This window comes from Bos javanicus, chromosome 5 (genome assembly GCF_032452875.1).
Source record: "Bos javanicus breed banteng chromosome 5, ARS-OSU_banteng_1.0, whole genome shotgun sequence".
In the NCBI taxonomy this organism is placed as follows: domain Eukaryota; kingdom Metazoa; phylum Chordata; class Mammalia; order Artiodactyla; family Bovidae; genus Bos; species Bos javanicus.
The window spans coordinates 74,868,921-74,888,892 of NC_083872.1; the positions used below are offsets into that span (position 1 = coordinate 74,868,921).

General features: G+C 44.2%; 1 protein-coding gene across 4 annotated transcripts in view; it reads left to right on the forward strand.

The window, feature by feature from the left end:
• The window catches only part of LOC133247895 (apolipoprotein L3-like), a 35,904-nt gene extending 32,353 nt beyond the window's left edge, over window positions 1-3,551 (forward strand). For all 4 annotated transcript variants that reach the window (XM_061417306.1, XM_061417307.1, XM_061417305.1 and 1 more), the window contains exon 5: window positions 433-3,551. In XM_061417306.1, coding sequence (XP_061273290.1) covers window positions 433-1,291 — 859 coding nt within the window. In that variant the 3' untranslated portion in view covers window positions 1,292-3,551. The remainder of the gene's footprint in view (window positions 1-432) is intronic.
• Window positions 3,552-19,972: the final 16,421 nt, after the last annotated feature.

Here is a 19,972-nt window from a genome sequence, read left to right on the forward strand (position 1 = left end):
TCTGTGGAGTTCCCACTCCAAAAACTCTTTCAAAGTGGTGGTGTTGACCCCCTGTGAGACATCTTTACCACATACCTTTTCTTTGGCTGAGCCATATGGCCTGTGGGGTCCTCATTCCCCAACCAGGTATTGAGTCCAGGCCAGCAGTGGGTGTGCAGAGTTGTATCCTCTGGACTACCTGAGAATTCTCTCTTAAGTTGCCAGTATCCTAAGCTGACTTTCATCTACCTATTCCAAGTTTAGCTATTTCAAGATGGAGCATCTACAAAGTATGAAACGTGTTTAAGGTTGAAAGAGAAAAGTTTACATTTATAAAATTCTTTTCTAATGATTTATAGTAACATATCTGTATTTATGCAGAATAGATATTATGGAGCCAATTTTATAGACAAGCAAACTGCCTTTCTAATCCCTTGACCTTCATCATTACAGGGAAGATGTGGATGAACTACACAAATATCTGAACGAATTGAAAATATCCTTGGTTGAGGAGGACCAAGAAAGACTCTCCAAAGAGCAGCTGGACAGGAGGAGGTTTCTGAATAAGTTTCCTCGGGTGAAACGGCAGCTGGAGGAGTTCATAAGCAAGTTCCGTGAGCTCGCAGACAAGGTTGAGAAAGTCCATAAGGGATGTACCATCTCCAATGTGATGGCCCACAGCACCGGTGCTGTGTCCAGTATTCTGACCATCGTTGGCCTGGCTCTGGCACCCGTGACAATGGGGGCCAGTGTGGTGCTCTTGGCCACTGGGATAGGGCTGGGAGCAGCAGCTACTGTGACCAGTGTGTCCACCAGTATCATTGAACATGTGAATAGGTCATCAGCAGAAACCGAAGCCAGTCACATGATGTCAACTTTCATGAAGAAATGGAAGGTTCTCCTAGAGGTACTCAGGAGCATCCCCGCAACAGAGAAAGTCACAGAAGCTGTAAAATGCATTGAAAATCTAATTCATGCCATGGAGACAGGCAAAGCCATTCCTGGCTGTGCAGCCACTGTAAACATCTGCATGAATGCTGGGAGAATCTCAGGCCCAGCCATCCAACAGATACAGGCAGGTTTCAAAGCCACAGCTTTAACAATTAGCAAAGGAGTCCGGGTGGCGGGTTTGGCCACTTCAGGGGTCTTCCTCTTGATGGATGTGGGCTTCCTGGTGAAGGAGTCAATGCACCTGCACGACGGTGCAAAGGCAGCATCAGCTGAAAACCTGCGGCAGCGGGCCAGGGAGCTGGAGAGGAAGCTGGAGGAGCTCACCCAGATCTATGAGAGTCTGCAGGAGGACCTGATTTAGCCACCCCCAGAGCAGTGCGGGGTCCAGGGACATGTGAGGGGCTAAAGTGCAGAGGTACCTTGTTAGAGGGAAGAGCTGGAGACCACATTAATGGAGCTGGAGACCACATTAGTGAAGCTGGGTGTTAGGATTTGGCATTAGTTGAGCACAGCAGGGAAGGGATGGATATAGGTGATAGATGAGAAGAGAGAAGGAAAGGGCCTGGAGCCTGGATTAAGGGAGGAGTGGGGACCAGAGCATGAGAGGTGGGGAGAAACCACTTTTTTTCATACTAAGAACGTTTTATTTTGTATTGGAGTATAGCCGATTAACAATATTGTGATAGTTTCAGGTGAACAGCAAAGGGACTCAGCCATTCATATACATGTACCCATTCTCCCCCAAACTCCCCTCCCATCAGAAACCACTTTGGACTAAAGATGACACTGGAGGCAGAATAAAGGGAGAGGCAGGCGAACTAGCAATGAGAGGCCAGGTGTACGAACGGGTTGGAAATGGCAGAACGTCAGTTAGGATTGTTGGGATCCAGAAGTGGCAGGGGCTCCTCTATCGCCCTCCACAGGCTGTGATGTCCCAGCAGGAAGAGTCTTCCCCTGGTGGTGGTCTCTAGACCTCTCCTCCAACATCAACTCACCTTTGGTCCTAGCTGATGTGTCTTACTTAGGCAGTGACTTCTTTCGTTTGTTTGTTTAATTGAAGGATAATTGATTTACAATATTCTGTTAATTTCAGGTATATAGCAAAGTGCTTCATTATACAGATATCTATGTATTTATCTGGGCTTCCCAGGTGGCATAGTGCTAAAGAAGCAAGAGACACAGGTTTGATTCCTGGGTAGGGATTCCTGGAGGTTGAAATGACACCCACTCCAATATTCTTCTCTGGGAAAACCCATAGGCAGTGGAGCCTGGCATGTTACAGTCTATGGGGTTGCACAGAGTCAGACACAACAGAACATCTGAGCATGTGTATATCTATATTCTTTTTTATTCTTTGTTTTTTTTTTTTTTACTTGAGTGTGTGTTTTTATTTTTATTTTCATTTTTCAAAAATTTTATTTTATTTTTAAACTTTATTCTTTTACATTATAGTTTATTACAAGATATTGAATACTGTTCCTTTGCTACTACAGTAGGCAGTCCCTACTTTATTGGTGTGTATCTGCTAATCCCATCTCCTAATTTACCTATCCCCCCAAAACTGTGGTAAAAAGTTTGTTTTCTTTGTCTATGAGTCTGTTTCTATTCATTTGGTCATTTGTATTTTTTCTGGATTCTACATATAAGTTAATATCACATATTTGTCTGACTTACTTCACTCAGTATGATAATCTCTAGATCCATACATATTGCTACAGATAATATTATTTCATTCTTCTTTATGGCTGAGTAGGATTCATGGAGTGTATACATGTACCACATTTGCTTTACTCATTAATCTGTCAACAGACATTTAGGTTAATATCGTGTCTTGGTCGTTATGAATAGTACTGCTATGAACATCAGGGTATGTGTATCTTTTCAATTTAGAGCTTTAATTTTTTTTGTAGAAATATGCCCAGAAGTGGGATTGGTAAATCATATGCTTGCTCTATTTTTACTTGTTTAAGAAAACTCCATATGGCCTTCGATAGTGGCTGCACCAATTTACATTCCCAGCAACAGTGTAGGAGGGTTCCCTTTTCTCCACAGCCTCAGAGCATTGTAGATGTAGGTGATGGCCCTTGTGATCACTGTAGGGGAGATAACTTATTGTAGTTTGATTCTCATTTCTCTAATAATTAGTGACGTTGAGTATGTTTTCACGTACCTGCTGGCCATCTGTACGTCTTCATGAAGAATTGTCTGTGTAGATCTTCAGGCAGTGGCTTCTTGATGACAATGGTGGTGATGAGGTTGGTGGCAGCAGTGGTGTGACAACACTGTGGATGGAACATCTGACACGTTGCCAGGAGCTCTTTGGGTCCAGAGTGCACCAAGAGACCAGTGACGTTTCCATGAAAATCCAAATGTGGAGGAGGAACAGAGGTTGATTAAAAGAAAGAAAGAAAGAAGGATGAAACAAGGAGGTAGAAACAGGTCAAGGAACTTTCGGTGTGTCAGGAGATGAAACAGCCTGGGGCCAACAGACACAATTCTCTGACCCTCGGTTTCTTCTTCAGCTGGGGGGTGAGGCTGGATAAGATATTTCAGGTTGCTCTGGTTCTCTCCACCTTGTTTTCCTTAGACTCTGGTTCAATAAATATGAGCTCATTAACTAAGGCTTCCTTGCATTGACTGATGGGTTAACCTGGGCTCCAGATGGCTGACCTCCTTCCCCGGGAGCCTGTCTCCCAGGGTCTCGGGGAGCACGTCCTCCATGGCTCCTCCTGCCTGCCTGCTGGGCTCCCATCCAATCATTTCCCTAAGATCCTGGAGCCCTGCAGGCTTCGTGGGATGCCCGGGGGAGCCCATGTCATCTGAATTGGGCTGAGCACTGAGATGCTCCTCCTCTAGTCCTGGGGACCAGAATGGACACCCAAGGGTGATTGAGAGCAGAGGGCTTGTGTGCAGGTGTGAGAGAGGGTTAGCCGTAAACAGAGGGGAGAGAGAGACAGCACACACCTCACCCAGGCTGCCTTCACGTATCAGTAGGACTCCTGCAGGAGCTTCTAGAACTGCCTTCCTGTGTTTACCTTGGGGCACTTCCCTGCCCCACTCATCTATTCCCTGCTTGGGCTAGAATGACCCATAAGAAAATCGACCTTAAAACAACTGCTTTCACCTCCTCTACAGCTAACCGTGACTCTGAGCACAGATGCTGAAGCCTAATTGCAGACCTAAGCAGTGTGCAGGAGCTGGGGTCCCCTGAGGGCAGAGCTGGAGGCCAGGCTCACTCGATCTCCAGGAGCAGGACTGAGGGGCTAGGGGATGGGAGCAGGGATGAAGGAAAGTCCATCCAAGGCCATGTTCTGATCTGGTTACCCATCTGGGATTGCACCTGCCTGGACCTTCTGAGGAGCCTTCATGGGATGCCTCAGGCTCCTCCTCTTGCAGGAGGAGAGGGGAGCATCTGGGTGTGGCTCTCACCGCCATGGGCCTGCTCCACAGGGCACCAACTCTCTGTGTTTCCATGTGTGGAGCATGTGAGCACCTAACTGACTCCAATGCCTGAAGCCCAGGGCAGGAAGCCAGAGACCCAGGACCTGGAAATGATCCCAGGACGTCTCCTAAGTCCCTCCTCACGTGCTGCAGGGCCCTCTCCCCATTTTTGTCCAAACCTCCTTTGGAAGACTTTCCTCAGTGCCTCTGACTCTGACTCCCTCTCATCCAGTGTTACCCTGAGGCTTCAATCAGCCCTTCCATTCCTTCCTGAAGATGTCAGCAGTCATGGCCAGCATCTGTCTGATCCCCAAATCATGAGTTTCATTCCTTTTTAATTCTTTGTAAGTTCCTGGGGAAATCAAATCCTGCACAGACTTCTCCTGGGCAGGGTTCCAGGTACTGGATGCAGAACCATTCAGTGTCCATCCCCACGTCCCCCCGAACCCTTAGAGCTGGACCCCATTCAGCTCAATGTGCAGATGATGCAATTCCACAGTGACCCCTGTGTCAGCTGAGATCCCTGTGGTTCTGAATACAGAAACTGAGTTTGGTAAGTGAGCACAGAAGAGCGTGCACTGGAGGGATGCAGGCCAGGTCAGAGAATGGAAAGAAGCCCCCAAACCTGCACAGTTCAGGAAGGACAGAAAGTAGGGCAGGTCCCCCTGCAGGAGCTCACAGTCTGTCCCCAGAGGCCCCTTCCAGCAGGGAGCTTAGGTCCAAGGCCCTGGAATCTGTGTCAGGTTCCCAGGAGACAGAGGCGCTTGGGTCTGAGGACTATATTCTTGGACCAATAGGTCAGGCGGAAGGATGAGGAAGATGAATGGTTAACAGGGACCGGAACCCTGGGGGGAGAGTCTCAGGAAGAGAGACTCCAGATTGAGTGCTTCCTGGATGCACACGTGCCCTCTTCTCAGACCAATGGAAATGACTCTCCTCACACTGTTCTTGGTCCAACACCCCACACACAACAGTAAGTGCACTGGCCACTTCCCCAGCTGGAGACAAACACGAATCACCTCCCCCCGCTGAGTGTTGCAGGGATGTCAGGGGTGAAGGGCCCCAGCACGATGCCAGTGCTTCTCCTGCTCCGTGGGCTCCTTTCCCAGTACTCTGCATGTATGTTATACATGTGCAGCTACAGGGAGGTGCAGTAACCCCAGGACCTCAGGAGCACTGCTCCCCTGATACCAGTCTTTACTGGGATCCCACTTCCTGTTCCTCTTTCCTGAGGGGAAATTCACCCCTGTGGAGCCTGGGCTGGGCCATCGCTGTGTCAGCACTGTCACCTGGGTCCTTATCAAGACCTCACTGCCCCTCTGAGAGCACGTGTTTGTCACCCCAATGGAGAACAGGAGGAAGCTAGGCCCAATGTCCAAGAACGTGGCCACAGTCTCGACCTGGGAAGGGCCATCCTAGGTGGGGCCTCTGGGTGCCTTGAGCCTCTTCCCTGGGTCCCTGTTGAGCTGATTGGTCAGGAGGATGCAGGGTGTCCTGTTTCAGGAGGAAGTGAAGCAAGCATGTGGTGTTTCTGTAACACAACTCAACCTGGGCCCAGGGTGGTGGACCCACCTCCTTGGAGCCCAACCACGGAGCTGTCTGTCGCCACTTGCTGTGCTTCCCAATGTGGGGAGAGATGGGCACAGGTCTGTCCCACCACCCAGGACCTGAGTCCCTTCTGGCAGGGCCTGTTTTGGAGGCTTCTAGCTCCTCGCTTGGCCCTGAGTTTGCTGGTTTTAAGCTGCTGCTCCTAGTTCTCACAAATGCCTTGAAGTTCACAGAGCTGCCCTCATACCAAGCGGCACACAGCCTCCAGCTGCTTTGTTCCTGGGGCTTAGACCTAAGAGAACAGGGGTGTTTTGAGTCTGCAGAGGTCCATACTTAGAATCCACGGGATTTCTCAGGAAGTTGTGCTGCTGACACAGAATATCTAACAGCTGGTTGCACTCAGATGTCTGTGGAGCTGGTCTGGACCCAGCCTCCGTGACAAGGACAATTGGTGAGTAGCACCTTGCACTGTCCCAGTGAGGCTCTCAAGCCACCTGTGGTGTTGCCCGTCACCCTGCACATGGCCCCACACTACTCAGCCACCCCTGCTTCGCTCCTGCACTTCTGAAGGACATTGAAGCCAGGCTTGACTTTAAAGTACCTTTTTCAAAAGAAACCTTTTGGGACTTCCCTGGTGGTCCAGTGGTAAAGAAGCTGCCTGCCAATGCAGGGGACAAGGCTTTGATCCCTGGTCCGGGAAGATCCGACATGCTGGAAGCAACTAAGCCCATGCACCGCAACCACTGAGCCCGCTCCCTAGAGCCCGTGCTCTGCAAAAAGAGAAGCCACTGCAATGAGAAGCCCATGTACTCAACCAAGAGTAGTGCACTCGCGCAACTAGAGAAAGCAGCCCCTGCCTGCACAGCAGTGAAGGCCCAGGGCAGTCAAATAAACAAACAAGGACACTGTTTCCCTAGTTACCTAAGGTAATGCCTCCTGAGCCCCCCTATCTACTGCCACCTTTGTTAGAAATGCACGTGGGCACAGACTCCAGCAGGTAAGGTCCTTCAGGACCAAGGTTCTGTATTTCTTACCTGTCCTGTGCTAACCCCCACCTGCCCCCTCCTGTGACCCCTCAGCCCCACTCTCCCTGAATCAGGAGGAGGCTGCCCACAGAGCAGCAGAGCCAACCCAGGCTCCAGGCCCCTTCCCTGGCCTTGGCCTTGCTCCCCGGCTCTGTGGTGGATGGGGTGCCCCGTGGTCAGCAGCTGGCTCTCCTCCTCTGGATTGAAGCCCTGGAACTCGAGAGCAACCTGTACCATATGGGCTTGAGCAAGGTCTTCTTCCAGGCTGGCGTGCTGGCCCACCTGGAGGAGGAGCAGGACCTGAAGATCACCAACGTCATCACTGGCTTCCAGGCCTGCTGCTGGGGCTACCTGGCCAGGAGGTGAGTCCCAGGACACCTACCTCACCCAGCCTGATCCTCCCTCGGGGTCCCTAGCTATCCTGTAGTGGAGGGCACTTTTTTCACACTATGAACTATCTATTTGTATTGAGGATTAGTTGATTAACAGTGCTGTGATAGTTTCAGTTGAACAGTGAAGGGACTCAGCCATACACATACATGTATCCATTCTCCCCCTAACTCCCTTCCCATCAGAAACCACTTCAGTCAATTTAGTTCAGTCGCTTAGTCGTGTCTGACTCTTTGTAACCCCATTGCAGCAGGCCAGGCCTCCCTGTCTATCACCAACTCCCGGAGTTCACCCAAACCCATGTCCATAAGTTGGTGATGCCATCCAGCCATCTCAATCTCTCTCGTTCTCTTCTCCTCCTGCCCCCAATCCCTCCCACCATCAGAGTCTTGTCCAATGAGTCAACTCATCGCATGAGGTGGCCAAAGTACTGGAGTTTCAGCTTTAGCATCAGTCCTTCCAATGAACACCCAGGACTGATCTCCTTTAGAATGGACTGGTTGGATCTCTTTGCAGACCAAGGGACTCTCAAGAGTCTTCTCCAACACCACAATTCAAAAACATCAATTCTTTGGTGCTCAGCTGTCTTCACAGTCCAACTCTCACATCCATACATGACCACTGGAAAAACCATAGCCTTGATTAGATGGACCTTTGTTGGCAAAGCAATGTCTCTGATTTTGAATATGCTATCTAGGTTGGTCATAACTTTCCTTCCAAGGAGTAAGCGTCTTTAATTTCATGGCTGCAATCACCATCTGCACTGGTTCTGGAGCCCTCCAAAATAAAATCTGACACTGTTTCCACTGTTTCCCCATCTACTTTCCATGAAGTGATGGGACCAGATGCCATGATCTCTGTTTTCTGAATGTTGAGCTTTAAGCCAACTTTTTCACTCTCCTCTTTCACTTTTTTTTTTTCAATTTTTTTCTTTTAATTTTATTTCATTTTTTAACTTACAATATTGTATTGGTTTTGCCATATATCAACATGAATCCGTCACAGGTATACATGTGTTCCCCAACCTGAACCCTCCTGCCTCCTCCCTCCCCATACCATCCCTCTCAGTCGTCCCAGCACACCAGCCCCAAGCATCCAGTATCGTGCATCGAACCTGGACTGGCGACTCTTTTCATATATGATATTATATATGTTTCAATGCCATTCTCCCAAATCATCCCACCCTCTCCCTCTCCCACTGAGTCCAAAAGACTGTTTTATACATCAGTGTCTCTTTTGCTGTCTCATATACAGGGTTATTGTTACCATCTTTCTAAATTCCATGTATATGCATTAGTATACTGTATTGGTGTTTTTTTTTCTGGCTTACTTCACTCTGTATAAGAGGCTCCAGTTTCATCCACCTCATTAGAACTGATTCAAATGTATTCTTTTTAATGGCTGAGTAATACTCCATTGTGTATATGTACCACAGCCTTCTTATCCATTCATCTGCTGATGGACATCTAGATTGCTTCCATGTCCTGGCTATTATAAACAGTGCTGCGATGAACATTGGGGTACATGTGTCTCTTTCAATTCTGGTTTCCTCAGTGTGTATGCCCAGCAGTGGGATTGCTGGGTCATAAGGCAGTTCTATTTCCAGTTTTTTAAGGAATCTCCACACTGTTCTCCATAGTGGCTGTACTAGTTTGCATTCCCACCAGCAGTGTAAGAGGGTTCCCTTTTCCCCACACCCTCTCCAGCATTTATTGCTTGTAGACTTTTGGATCGCAGCCATTCTGACTGGCATGAAATGGTACCTCATAGTGGTTTTGATTTGCATTTCTCTGATAATGAGTGATGTTGAGCATCTTTTCATGTGTTTGTTAGCCATCTGTATGTCTTCTTTGGAGAAATGTCTATTTAGTTCTTTGGCCCATTTTTTGATTGGGTCATTTATTTTTCTGGAGTTGAGCTGCAGGTGTTGCTTGTATATTTTTTAGATTAGTTGTCAGTTGCTTCATTTGCTATTATTTTCTCCCATTCTGAAGGCTGTCTTTTCACCTTGCTTATAATTTCCTTTGTTGTGCAGAAGCTTTTAAGTTTAATTATGTCCCATTTGTTTATTTTTGCTTTTATTTCCAATATTCTGGGAGGTGGGTCATAGAGGATCCTGCTGTGATGTATGTCGGAGAGTGTTTTGCCTATGTTCTCCTCTAGGAGTTTTATAGTTTCTGGTCTTACGTTTAGATCTTTAATCCATTTTGAGTTTATTTTTGTGTATGGTGTTAGAAAGTGTTCTAGTTTCATTCTTTTATAAGTGTTTGACCAGTTTTCCCAGCACCACTTGTTAAAGAGATTGTCTTTAATCCATTGTATATTCTTGCCTCTTTTCTCAAAGATAAGGTGTCCATAGGTGCGTGGATTTATCTCTGGGCTTTCTATTTTGCTCCATTGGTCTATATTTCCGTCTTTGTGCCAGTACCATACCGTCTTGATGACTGTGGCTTTGTAGTAAAGCCTGAAGTCAGGCAGGTTGATTCCTCCAGTTCTATTCTTCTTTCTCAAGATTGCTTTGGCTATTCGAGGTTTTTTTGTATTTCCATACAAATTGTGAAATTATTGTTCTAGCCCTGTGAAGAATACCGTTGGTAGCTTGATAGGGATTGCACTGAATCTGTAAATTGCTTTGGGTAGTATACTCATTGTCACTATATTGATTCTTCCAATCCATGAACATGGTATATTTCTCCATCTATTAGTGTCCTCTTTGATTTCTTTCACCAATGTTTTATAGTTTTCTATATATAGGTCTTTAGTTTCTTTAGGTAAATATATTCCTAAGTATTTTATTCTTTTCATTGCAATGGTGAATGGAATTATTTCCTTAATTTCTCTTTCTATTTTCTCATTATTAGTGTATAGGAATGCAAGGGATTTCTGTGTGTTGATTTTATATCCTGCGACTTTACTATATTCATTGATTAGTTCTAGTAATTTTCTGGTGGAGTCTTTAGGGTTTTCTATGTAGAGGATCATGTCATCTGCAAATAGTGAGAGTTTTACTTCTTCTTTTCCAATTTGGATTCCTTTTCTTTCTTTTTCTGCCCTGATTGCTGTGGCCAAAACTTCCAAAACTATGTTGAATAGTAGTGGTGAGAATGGGCACACTTGTCTTGTTCCTGACTTTAGAGGAAATGCTTTCAATTTTTCACCATTGAGAATAATGTTTGTTGTGGGTTTGTCATATATAGTTTTTATTATGTTGAGGTATGTTCCTTCTATTCCTGCTTTCTGGAGAGTTTTTATCATAAATGGATGTTGAATTTTGTCAAAGGCTTTCTCTGCATCTATTGAGATAATCATATGGTTTTTATTTTTCAATTTGTTAATGTGGTGTATTACATTGATTGATTTGCGGATATTGAAGAATCCTTGGATCCCTGGGATAAAGCCCACTTGGTCATGGTGTATGATCTTTTTAATGTGTTGTTGGATTCTGATTGCTAGAATTTTGTTAAGGATTTTTGCATCTATGTTCATCAGTGATATTGGCCTGTAGTTTTCTTTTTTTGTGGGATCTTTGTCAGGTTTTGGTATTAGGGTGATGGTGGCCTCATAGAATGAGTTTGGAAGTTTACCTTCCTCTGCAATTTTCTGAAAGAGTTTGAGTAGGATAGGTGTCAGCTCTTCTCTAAATTTTTGGTAGAATTCAGCTGTGAAGCCATCTGGACCTGGGCTTTTGTTTGCTGGAAGATTTCTGATTACAGTTTCAATTTCCATGCTTGTGATGGGTCTGTTAAGATTTTCTATTCCTTCCGGTTCAGTTTTGGAAAGTTGTACTTTTCTAAGAATTTGTTCATTTCTTCCACGTTGTCCATTTTATTGGCATATAATTCCTGATAATAGTCTCTTATGATCCTTTGTATTTCTGTGTTGTCTGTTGTGATCTCTCCATTTTCATTTCTAATTTTATTGATTTGATTTTTCTCCCTTTGTTTCTTCATGAGTCTCGCTAATGGTTTGTCAATTTTATTTATCCTTTCAAAGAACCAGCTTTTGGCTTTGTTGATTTTTGCTATGGTCTCTTTTGTTTCTTTTGCATTTATTTCTGTCCTAATTTTAAAGATTTCTTTCCTTCTACTAACCCTGGAGTTCTTCATTTCTTTCTTTTCTAGTTGCTTTAGGTGTAGAGTTACGTTATTTATTCGACTTTTTTCTTGTTTCTTGAGGTATGCCTGTATTGCTATGAACTTTCCCCTTAGGACTGCTTTTACAGTGTCCCACAGGTTTTCGGTTGTTGTGTTTTCATTTTCATTCGTTTCTATGCAAATTTTGATTTCTTTTTTGATTTCTTCTGTGATTTGTTGGTTATTCAGCAGCGTGTTATTCAGCCTCCATATGTTGGAATTTTTAATAGTTTTTCTCCTGTAATTGAGATCTAATCTTACTGCATTGTGGTCAGAAAAGATGCTTGGAATGATTTCAATTTTTTTGAATTTACCAAGGCTAGATTTACGGCCCAGGATGTGATCTATCCTGGAAAAGGTTCCGTGTGAGTTTGAGTAAAAGGTGAAATTCATTGTTTTGGGGTGAAATGTCCTATAGATATCAATTAGGTCTAACTGGTCTATTGTATCATTTAAAGTTTGTGTTTCCTTGTTAATTTTCTGTTTAGTTGATCTATCCATAGGTGTAAGTGGGGTATTAAAGTCTCCCACTATTATTGTGTTATTGTTAAATTCTCCTTTCATACTTGTAGCATTTGTCATATATTGTGGTACTCCTATGTTGGGTGCATCTATATTTATAATTGTTATATCTTCTTTTGGATTGATCCTTTGATCATTATGTAGTGACCTTCTTTGTCTCTTTTCACTCTTAAAGTCTATTTTATCTGATATGAGTATTGCAACTCCTGCTTTCTTTTGGTCCCTATTTGCATGGAAAATCTTTTTCCAGCCCTTCACTTTCAGTCTGTATGTGTCCCCTGTTTTGAGGTGGGTCTCTTGTAGACAACATATGTAGGGGTCTTGTTTTTGTATCCATTCAGCCAGTCTTTGTCTTTTGGTTGGGGCATTCAACCCATTTACGTTTAAGGTAATTATTGATAAGTATGATCCCGTTGTCATTTACTTTATTGTTTTGGGTTCGAATTTATACACCCTTTTTGTGTTTCCTGTCTAGAGAATATCCTTTAGTATTTGTTGGAGAGCTGGTTTGGTGGTGCTGAATTCTCTCAGCTTTTGCTTGTCTGTAAAGCTTTTGATTTCTCCTTCATATTTGAATGAGATCCTTGCTGGGTACAATAATCTGGGCTGTAGGTTATTTTCTTTCCTCACTTTAAGTATGTCTTGCCGTTCCCTCCTGGCTTGAAGAGTTTCTATTGAAAGATCGGCTGTTATCCTTATGGGAATTCCCTTGTGTGTTATTTGTTGTTTTTCCCTTGCTGCTTTTAATATTTGTTCTTTATGTTTGATCTTTGTTAATTTGATTAATATGTGTCTTGGGGTGTTTCGCCTTGGGTTTATCCTGTTTGGGACTCTCTGGGTTTCTTGGACTTGAGTGATTATTTCCTTCCCCATTTTAGGGAAGTTTTCAACTATTGTCTCCTCAAGTATTTTCTCATGGTCTTTCTTTTTGTCTTCTTCTTCTGGGACTCCTATGATTTGAACGTTGTATCGTTAATATTGTCCTGGAGGTCTCTGAGATTGTCCTCATTTCTTTTAATTCGTTTTTCTTTTTTCCCCTCTGATTCATTTATTTCTACCATTCTATCTTCTAATTCACTAATCCTATCTTCTGCCTCTGTTATTCTACTATTTGTTGCCTCCAGAGTGTTTTTGATCTCATTTATTGCATTATTCATTATATGTTGACTCTTTTATTCCTTCTAGGTCCTTGTTAAACCTTTCTTGCATCTTCTCAATCCTTGTCTCCATCCTATTTATCTGTGATTCCATTTTAGTTTCAAGATTTTGGATCAATTTCACTATTCCTCTTTTGTTTGGTTTAGTGGGCATTTATCCTGTTCCTTTACCTGCTGGGTATTGCTCTGTCTCTTCATCTTGTTTAAATTGCTGAGTTTGGGGTGTCCTTTCTGTATTCTGGCAGTTTGTGGAGTTCTCTTTATTGTGGCATTTCCTCGCTGTGTGTGGGTTTGTACAGGTGGCTTGTCAAGGTTTCTTGGTTAGAGAAGCTTGTGTCAGTGTTCTGGTGGGTGGAGCTGAATTTCTTCTCTCTGGAGTGCAATGAAGTGTCCAGTAATGAGTTATGAGATGTCTATGGTTTTGGAGTAACTTTGGGCAGCCTGTATATTGGAGCTCAGGGCTGTGTTCCTGTGTTGCTGGAGAATTTGCTTGGTATGTCTTGCCCTGGAACTTGTTGGCCCTTGTGTGGTGCTTGGTTTCAGAGTAGGTATGGAGGCGTTTGATGAGCTCCTGTCAATTAATGTTCCCTGGAGTCGGGAGTTCCCTCGAGTCAGGGTTTGGACTTAAGCCTCCTGCTTCCAGTTATCGGTCTTATTTTTACAGTAGTCTCAAAACTTCTCCTTCTATACAGCACCATTGATAAAACATCTAGGTTAAAGATGAAAAGTTTCTCCACCGTAAGGGTTACCCAGAGAGGTTCACAACGTTACATGGAGAAGAGAAGAGGGAGGAGGGAGTTAGAGGTGACCCGAATGTGATGAGGTGGAATCAGTAGAGGAGAGAGCGGGCTAACCAGTAATCACTTCCGTATGTGCACTCCACAACTGGACCGCTCAGATATGTTCACGGAGTTATACAGAGAAGAGAAGAGGGAGGAAGGAGACAGAGGTGGCCAGGAGGATAAAAGAGGGGAATGAAAAGGAGAGAGACAGATCCAGCCAGTAATCAGTTCCCTAAGTGTTCTCCACCGTCTGGAACACACAGAAATTCACAGAGTTGGGTAAAGTAGAGAGGGGTTAGGGTGGAGAAAAAGGAGAGTCCAAAGGGATAGAGAGCAGTCAAGCCAGTAATCTCGCTCCCAAGTGAAAAATGGGTACTGAAGATTGGGTTCTTAAAGGTACAAAATTGGTAACAAATACCTAAAAGCAAAACTTAAAAATCTAGAGTAGAGTTTGGAACTTCAAAAATACAATGTTAAAGAAAAGAAGAAGGAAAAGAAAGAGAGAAAAAGAAAAAAAAAGTTACAAAAATTATAAAGAAAATGCAGGTACAAGATTGATAACAAATACCACAAAGCAAAAGTTAAAAATCTAGAGTAGAGTTTGGAATTTCAAAAATACAATGTTAAAGAAAAGAAGAAGAAAAAGAAAGAGAAAAAAATAAACAAACAGAAACAAACAAAGTCACAAAAATTATAAAGAAAATATAGGTACAAAATTGATAACAAATACCAAATAGCATAAATTAAAAATCCAGAGTAGAGTTTGGAATTTCAGAAATACAATGTTAAAGAAAAGAAGAAGAGAAAGAAAGAGAGAAAAAAAAAGTCACAGAAATTATAAAAAAAATATAGGTTCAAAATTGATAACAAATACCAAAAAGCTAAAATTAAAAATCCAGAGTAGAGTTTGGAATTTCAGAAATACAATGTTAAAGAAAAGAAGATGGAAAAACAAAAAAAAAACGAAAAACAAGGTCACAAAAATTATAAAAATATATATATATGAAGTTTGCTTTAAAAAAATAGGGTCTTTTTTTTTTTTTTGCAAAGTAATAGTAGGTTATAAAAGTGAAAATTAAAGGAGTAATAGAGGACTTAAAATTAAAAAAAAAAAGAAAGAATGATCGTAAAAATAGTAAAAATATATCTAGGACTTTCTCTGGTGTTGTGGGTATTGTGGGGTCAGTTCATTTTTGGCTAGTTCCTTGGTCCGGCTTATATTTCTCAAGATCTATAGGCCCCTTCCTATGTAGTTGGTACTAACGACAGGGTTTTGATCTAATGCCTGTCGCTTCCAAGGCGGTTCCCTCTGTTATAGCTTTTTCTGTTTGCTGGTCTCTTCAGTGTCTGATTTCCGCCCTGACACAAAGGGGACAGTGGAGGACACTTTTTTTTTTTTTTTAGTCTCACTTGTTCAGTCGCGCTGTGGGGAGGGAGGGATGCTGCAAACAAATAACACTGGCCTGTGCTCGTAGTGCCTCAGCCACACTGGGTCTGCCCCCGCTCACGGCGCATGTAGCCTCCCTGCCCACACTGCTCAGGCTCTAGGTTGCTCTGCCGAGAACCATCCGAGGCTGGCCCTGGGCTGCCTGCACCTCCCAGGTCTAAGACGCTCAGGTTTAGGCACTCAAGTAGTCCTCAGAGGCGCAGACTCGGTTGGGCCTGCGTTTTGTGCCCTTCCCAGGTCTGAGCAGCTCAGGTGATGAGGTGTCTGGTGAGCGCGGTTGCTGCGACTTATCGCCTCCCCGCTGCTCGGTTTTCTGGGTGTACAACTGGCGCACCTTCTCAGGCGGATGTTGACCGTCCAGAACCCCAAGAAGTCTTAGTTTGCAAAGAAGCCTGCTTACAGTTTTGTAGATAATGTCTCTCTGGGGCTGCGATTGCCCCCTTCCGGCTCTGGCTGCCTGTCACCAGAGGGGGATGGTCTACAGCTGGCTATTTCTGTTCAGTCCTTTTTTCCCTACGTGGGCCTGGTGGTGTCTTAGGTTAGGGCTGGCTTTTCGCGTGGTAGATATCCCACAGTCTGTTTTGCTAGCCCAAATTAGTTCCCTCAGATAGCACTCGGGGCATTCAGGGCAGATCCTTACTCTAAATAATGCAGCCCGCACCGCGCCTCACTGCCCAGTCCCCGCTTGCTAGTGGCGGGTGCAGGCGTCTGCGCTGCTTATCCCCTGGTGGAGTTACCGTTGGGCTCCTAATATGTGGATTTTAATTGTTTATTTATTTTTCCTCCCTGTTATGTTGCTCTCTGTGCTTCCAAGGCTCGGGACAGACTCAGCAGTGAGAGTGTTTCCTGGTGTTTGGAAACTTCTCTCTTTTTAGGACTCCCTTTCTGGGATGGAGCTCCGTCCCTTCCTCTTTTGTCTCTTTTTTTTGTCTTTTATATATTTTCCTACCTCCTTTCGAAGACAATGGGTTGCTTTTCTGGGTGCCTGATGTCCTCTGCCGGCATTCAGAAGTTGCTTTGTGGAATTTACTCGGCGTTTAAATGTTCTTTTGATGAATTTGTTGGGGGAGAAAGTGGTCTCCCCGTCCTATTCCTCTGCCATCTTAGCTCCTCCTCTTTCACTTTCTTGAAGAGGCTTTTTAGTTCCTCTTCACTTTCTGCTATAAAGGTGGTGTCATCTGCATATCTGAGGTTATTGATATTTCTCCCGGCAGTCTTGATTCCAGCTTGTGCTTCTTCCAGCCCAGTATTTCTCATGATGTACTCTGCATTGACGTTAAATAAGCAGGGTGACAATATACAGGCTTGACATACTCCTTTTCGTATTTGGAACCAGTCTGTTGTCCAGTTCTAACTGTTGCTTCCTGACCTGCATACAGGTTTCTCAAGAGGCAGGTGAGGTGGTCTGGTATTCCCATCTCTTTCAGAATTTTCCACAGTTTCTTGTGATCCACAGTCAAAGGCTTTGGCATAGTCAATAAAGCAGGAATAGATGTTTTTCTGGAAATCTCTTCCTTTTTTGATGATCCAGTAGATGTTGGCAATTTGATCTATGGTTCCTCTGCCTTTTCTAAAATCAGCTTGAACATCTGGAAGTTAATGGTTCACATATTGCTGAAGCCTGGATTGGAGAATTTTGAGCATTACTTTACTAGCATGTGAGATGAGTGCAGTTGTGTGGTAGTTTGAGCATTCTTTGGCATTGCCTTTCTTTGGGATTGGGAGGAAAACTGACCTTTTCCAGTCCTGTGGCCACTGCTGAGTTTTCCAAATGTGCTGGCATATTGAGTGCAGCACTTTCACAGCATCATCTTCCAGGATTTGAAATAGCTCAACTGGAATTCCATCACCTCCACTAGCTTTGTTCGTAGTGATGCTTTCTAAGGGCCACTTGACTTCACATTCCAGGATGTCTGGCTCTAGGTGAGCGATCACACCATCGTGATTATCTGGGTCGTGAAGATCTTTTTGTACAGTTCTTCTGTGTATTCTTGCCACCTCTTCTTACTATCTTCTGCTTCTGTTAGGTCCATACCATTTCTGTCCTTTATCGAGCCCATCTTTGCATGAAATGCTCCCTTGGTATCTCTAATTTTCTTGAAGAGGTCTCTAGTCTTTCCCATTCTGTTGTTTTCCTCTATTTCTTTGCATTGATCACTGAGGAAGGCTTTCTTATCTCTCCTTGGCTGTCTGGGGAGGCTTTACAAATAGCTGTGAAAAGAAGAGAAGCGAAAAGCAAAGAAGAAAAGGAAAGATATAAGCATCTAAATACAGAGTTCCAAAGAACACCAAGGAGAGATAAGAAAGCTTTCTCAGAAACCACTTACTTTGAACTAAAGACGACACTGGGTGCAGAATACAGGGAGAGGCAGGGGAACTAGCAACGAGACACAGAAAGACAAAAGGGCTGAAAATGGGGGATAGAGAGGCAGGATCGTTGGGATCCAGGGGAAGTAGCAGGGGCTGCTCTATTGCCCTTGCCAGGGTCTGATGCCCCAGCAAGAAGAGTCTCCCCCTGGTGGTGGCCTCTAGCCTGACTTTTCCAACAACTCACCTTTTATCCCAGCATTTTATCTTAATTAGGCTGTGACTTCTTTTGTCTGCTTGTTTCTTTAATTGAAGTAGAGTTGATTCACAATATTTTGTTAGTTCAGGTGAACATTGAAGTGATTCAGTTATACATAATCTATGTATATATCTATATTCTTTAAAATTTTTTTCATTACAGATTATTATAAGATACTATTATTCCCTGTGTTATACAGAAAGAACTTGTTTTTTTAATCTGTTTTATATATGGTAGTGTGCATCTGTTAATCCCATACTCCTAGTTTACCCTCCTCTCTCTTTAGTAACAACAAGTTATGTTTTCTATGACTATGAGTCTGTTTTGGTTTGTTCATAAGTTCATTTGGACTCTTTTCTTTTGGCCATGCCAAGCAGTTTGTGGGATCTCAGATCCCCGGCGTGGAATAAACGTGGCCATAGCAGCAAAACCACCAAATTTGAACCACTAGAGCACCAGGGAACCACCTAGACTATTTCTTAGATTGTCCATATAAGTGATATTATGTATCTGTCTCTTCTGCCAGACTTACTTCACTTAGTATGATCACCTCTAGATCCATACATGTTACTACAAAAGGCATTATTTCATTCTTTTTATGGTTGAGTAATATTCCATTTTTTGTATGTACCACATTGTCTTTATCCCTTCATCTGTTGACGGACGTTTAGGTTGCTTCCATGTCTTGTCTATTGTAAATAGTGCTGCTATGAACATGGGGTGCATGTATCTTTTTTTGAATTGGAACTTTTTCTTTTCCAAATATATGCCCTGAAGTGGGATCGCTGGATAACCTGATAGCTTGATTTTTAGTTTTTAAGGAACTTCTTTACTGTTTTCCATAACGGCCACACCAACTTATATTCCCAGCAAGAGTGTAGAAGGCATGCCTTTTCTCCATATCATCTCCAATACTGATTGTCTGTAGACTTTTACTTGATGGCCCTTCTGATTGGTAGGGGGTGATCCCTTATTGTAGTTTTGATTAGCATCCACAGAGGATGAGATGGTTGGATGGCATCAATGACTCAATGGAGATGAGTCTTAGTGGACTCCGGGAGTTGGTGATGGACAGGGAGGCCTGGCGTGCTGTGGTCCATGGGGTCGCAAAGAGTCAGACACGACTGAGCGCCTGAACTGAACTGAATGAATAATTAGCAGTGTTCAGCCTCTTTGCATATGCTGGCTAGCCATCTGTATATCTTCTCTGAAGAATGGTCTATGTAAAACTTCAGGCAGTGGCTTCTTGGTGACAGTGGTGGTGATGATGGTGGCGGCAGCAGTGGTGATGACAACTCAGTGGATGGAGCATCTGACAAGTATCCAGGTGCCCTTTGAGTTCAGGGTGCACCGAGAGACCAGTGAAGTTCCCACGAAATTCCCAGTGTTGTGTAGGAACAGAGATTGATTTGGGAAAAACAGAAAGAAAGATGAAAGCAGAAGGCATCAATAGGCCAAGGAACTATGCGGTGTGTCAAGGAGATCAACCAGCCTGGGGTCAACAGACAAGGCCTCTCTGACCCTCAATTTCCTCCTCAGTTGAGGATGAAGCAGAACAAGATATTCTAGGACCATCTGCCTCTCTCCTCATTGTGTTCTACAGACTTTACTTCAATAAATATGAACTGATTGGCTGAGGCTTCCTTGCATTGATTGATGAGCTCAGCTAGGCTCCAGATGCCTGACCTCCTTCCCCATGAGCCTGTCTCCCAGGGTCTCAGGAAGTACATCCTCCATGGCTCCTCCTGTCTGCCCACTGGGCTCCCATAAAGTTGTTTCCCTCAGACCCTGGAGCCCCGCGGGCCCCATGGGACACCCAGGGGAACCCATGTCGTCTGACTTGGGCTGAGCAAGGGGATGTTCCTCCTCCAGCCCCGTGGACAAGGATGGACACGGGGCACCCGAGGGTAATTCAGAGCAGAGGGCTTGCGAGCAAGTGTGAGGAGGGGGGTCAGCCATAAACAGAGGGGCAGAGAGAGAGCACATGCCTCACCCAGGCTGCCTTCATGTTTCACCAGGACTTCTGTAGGA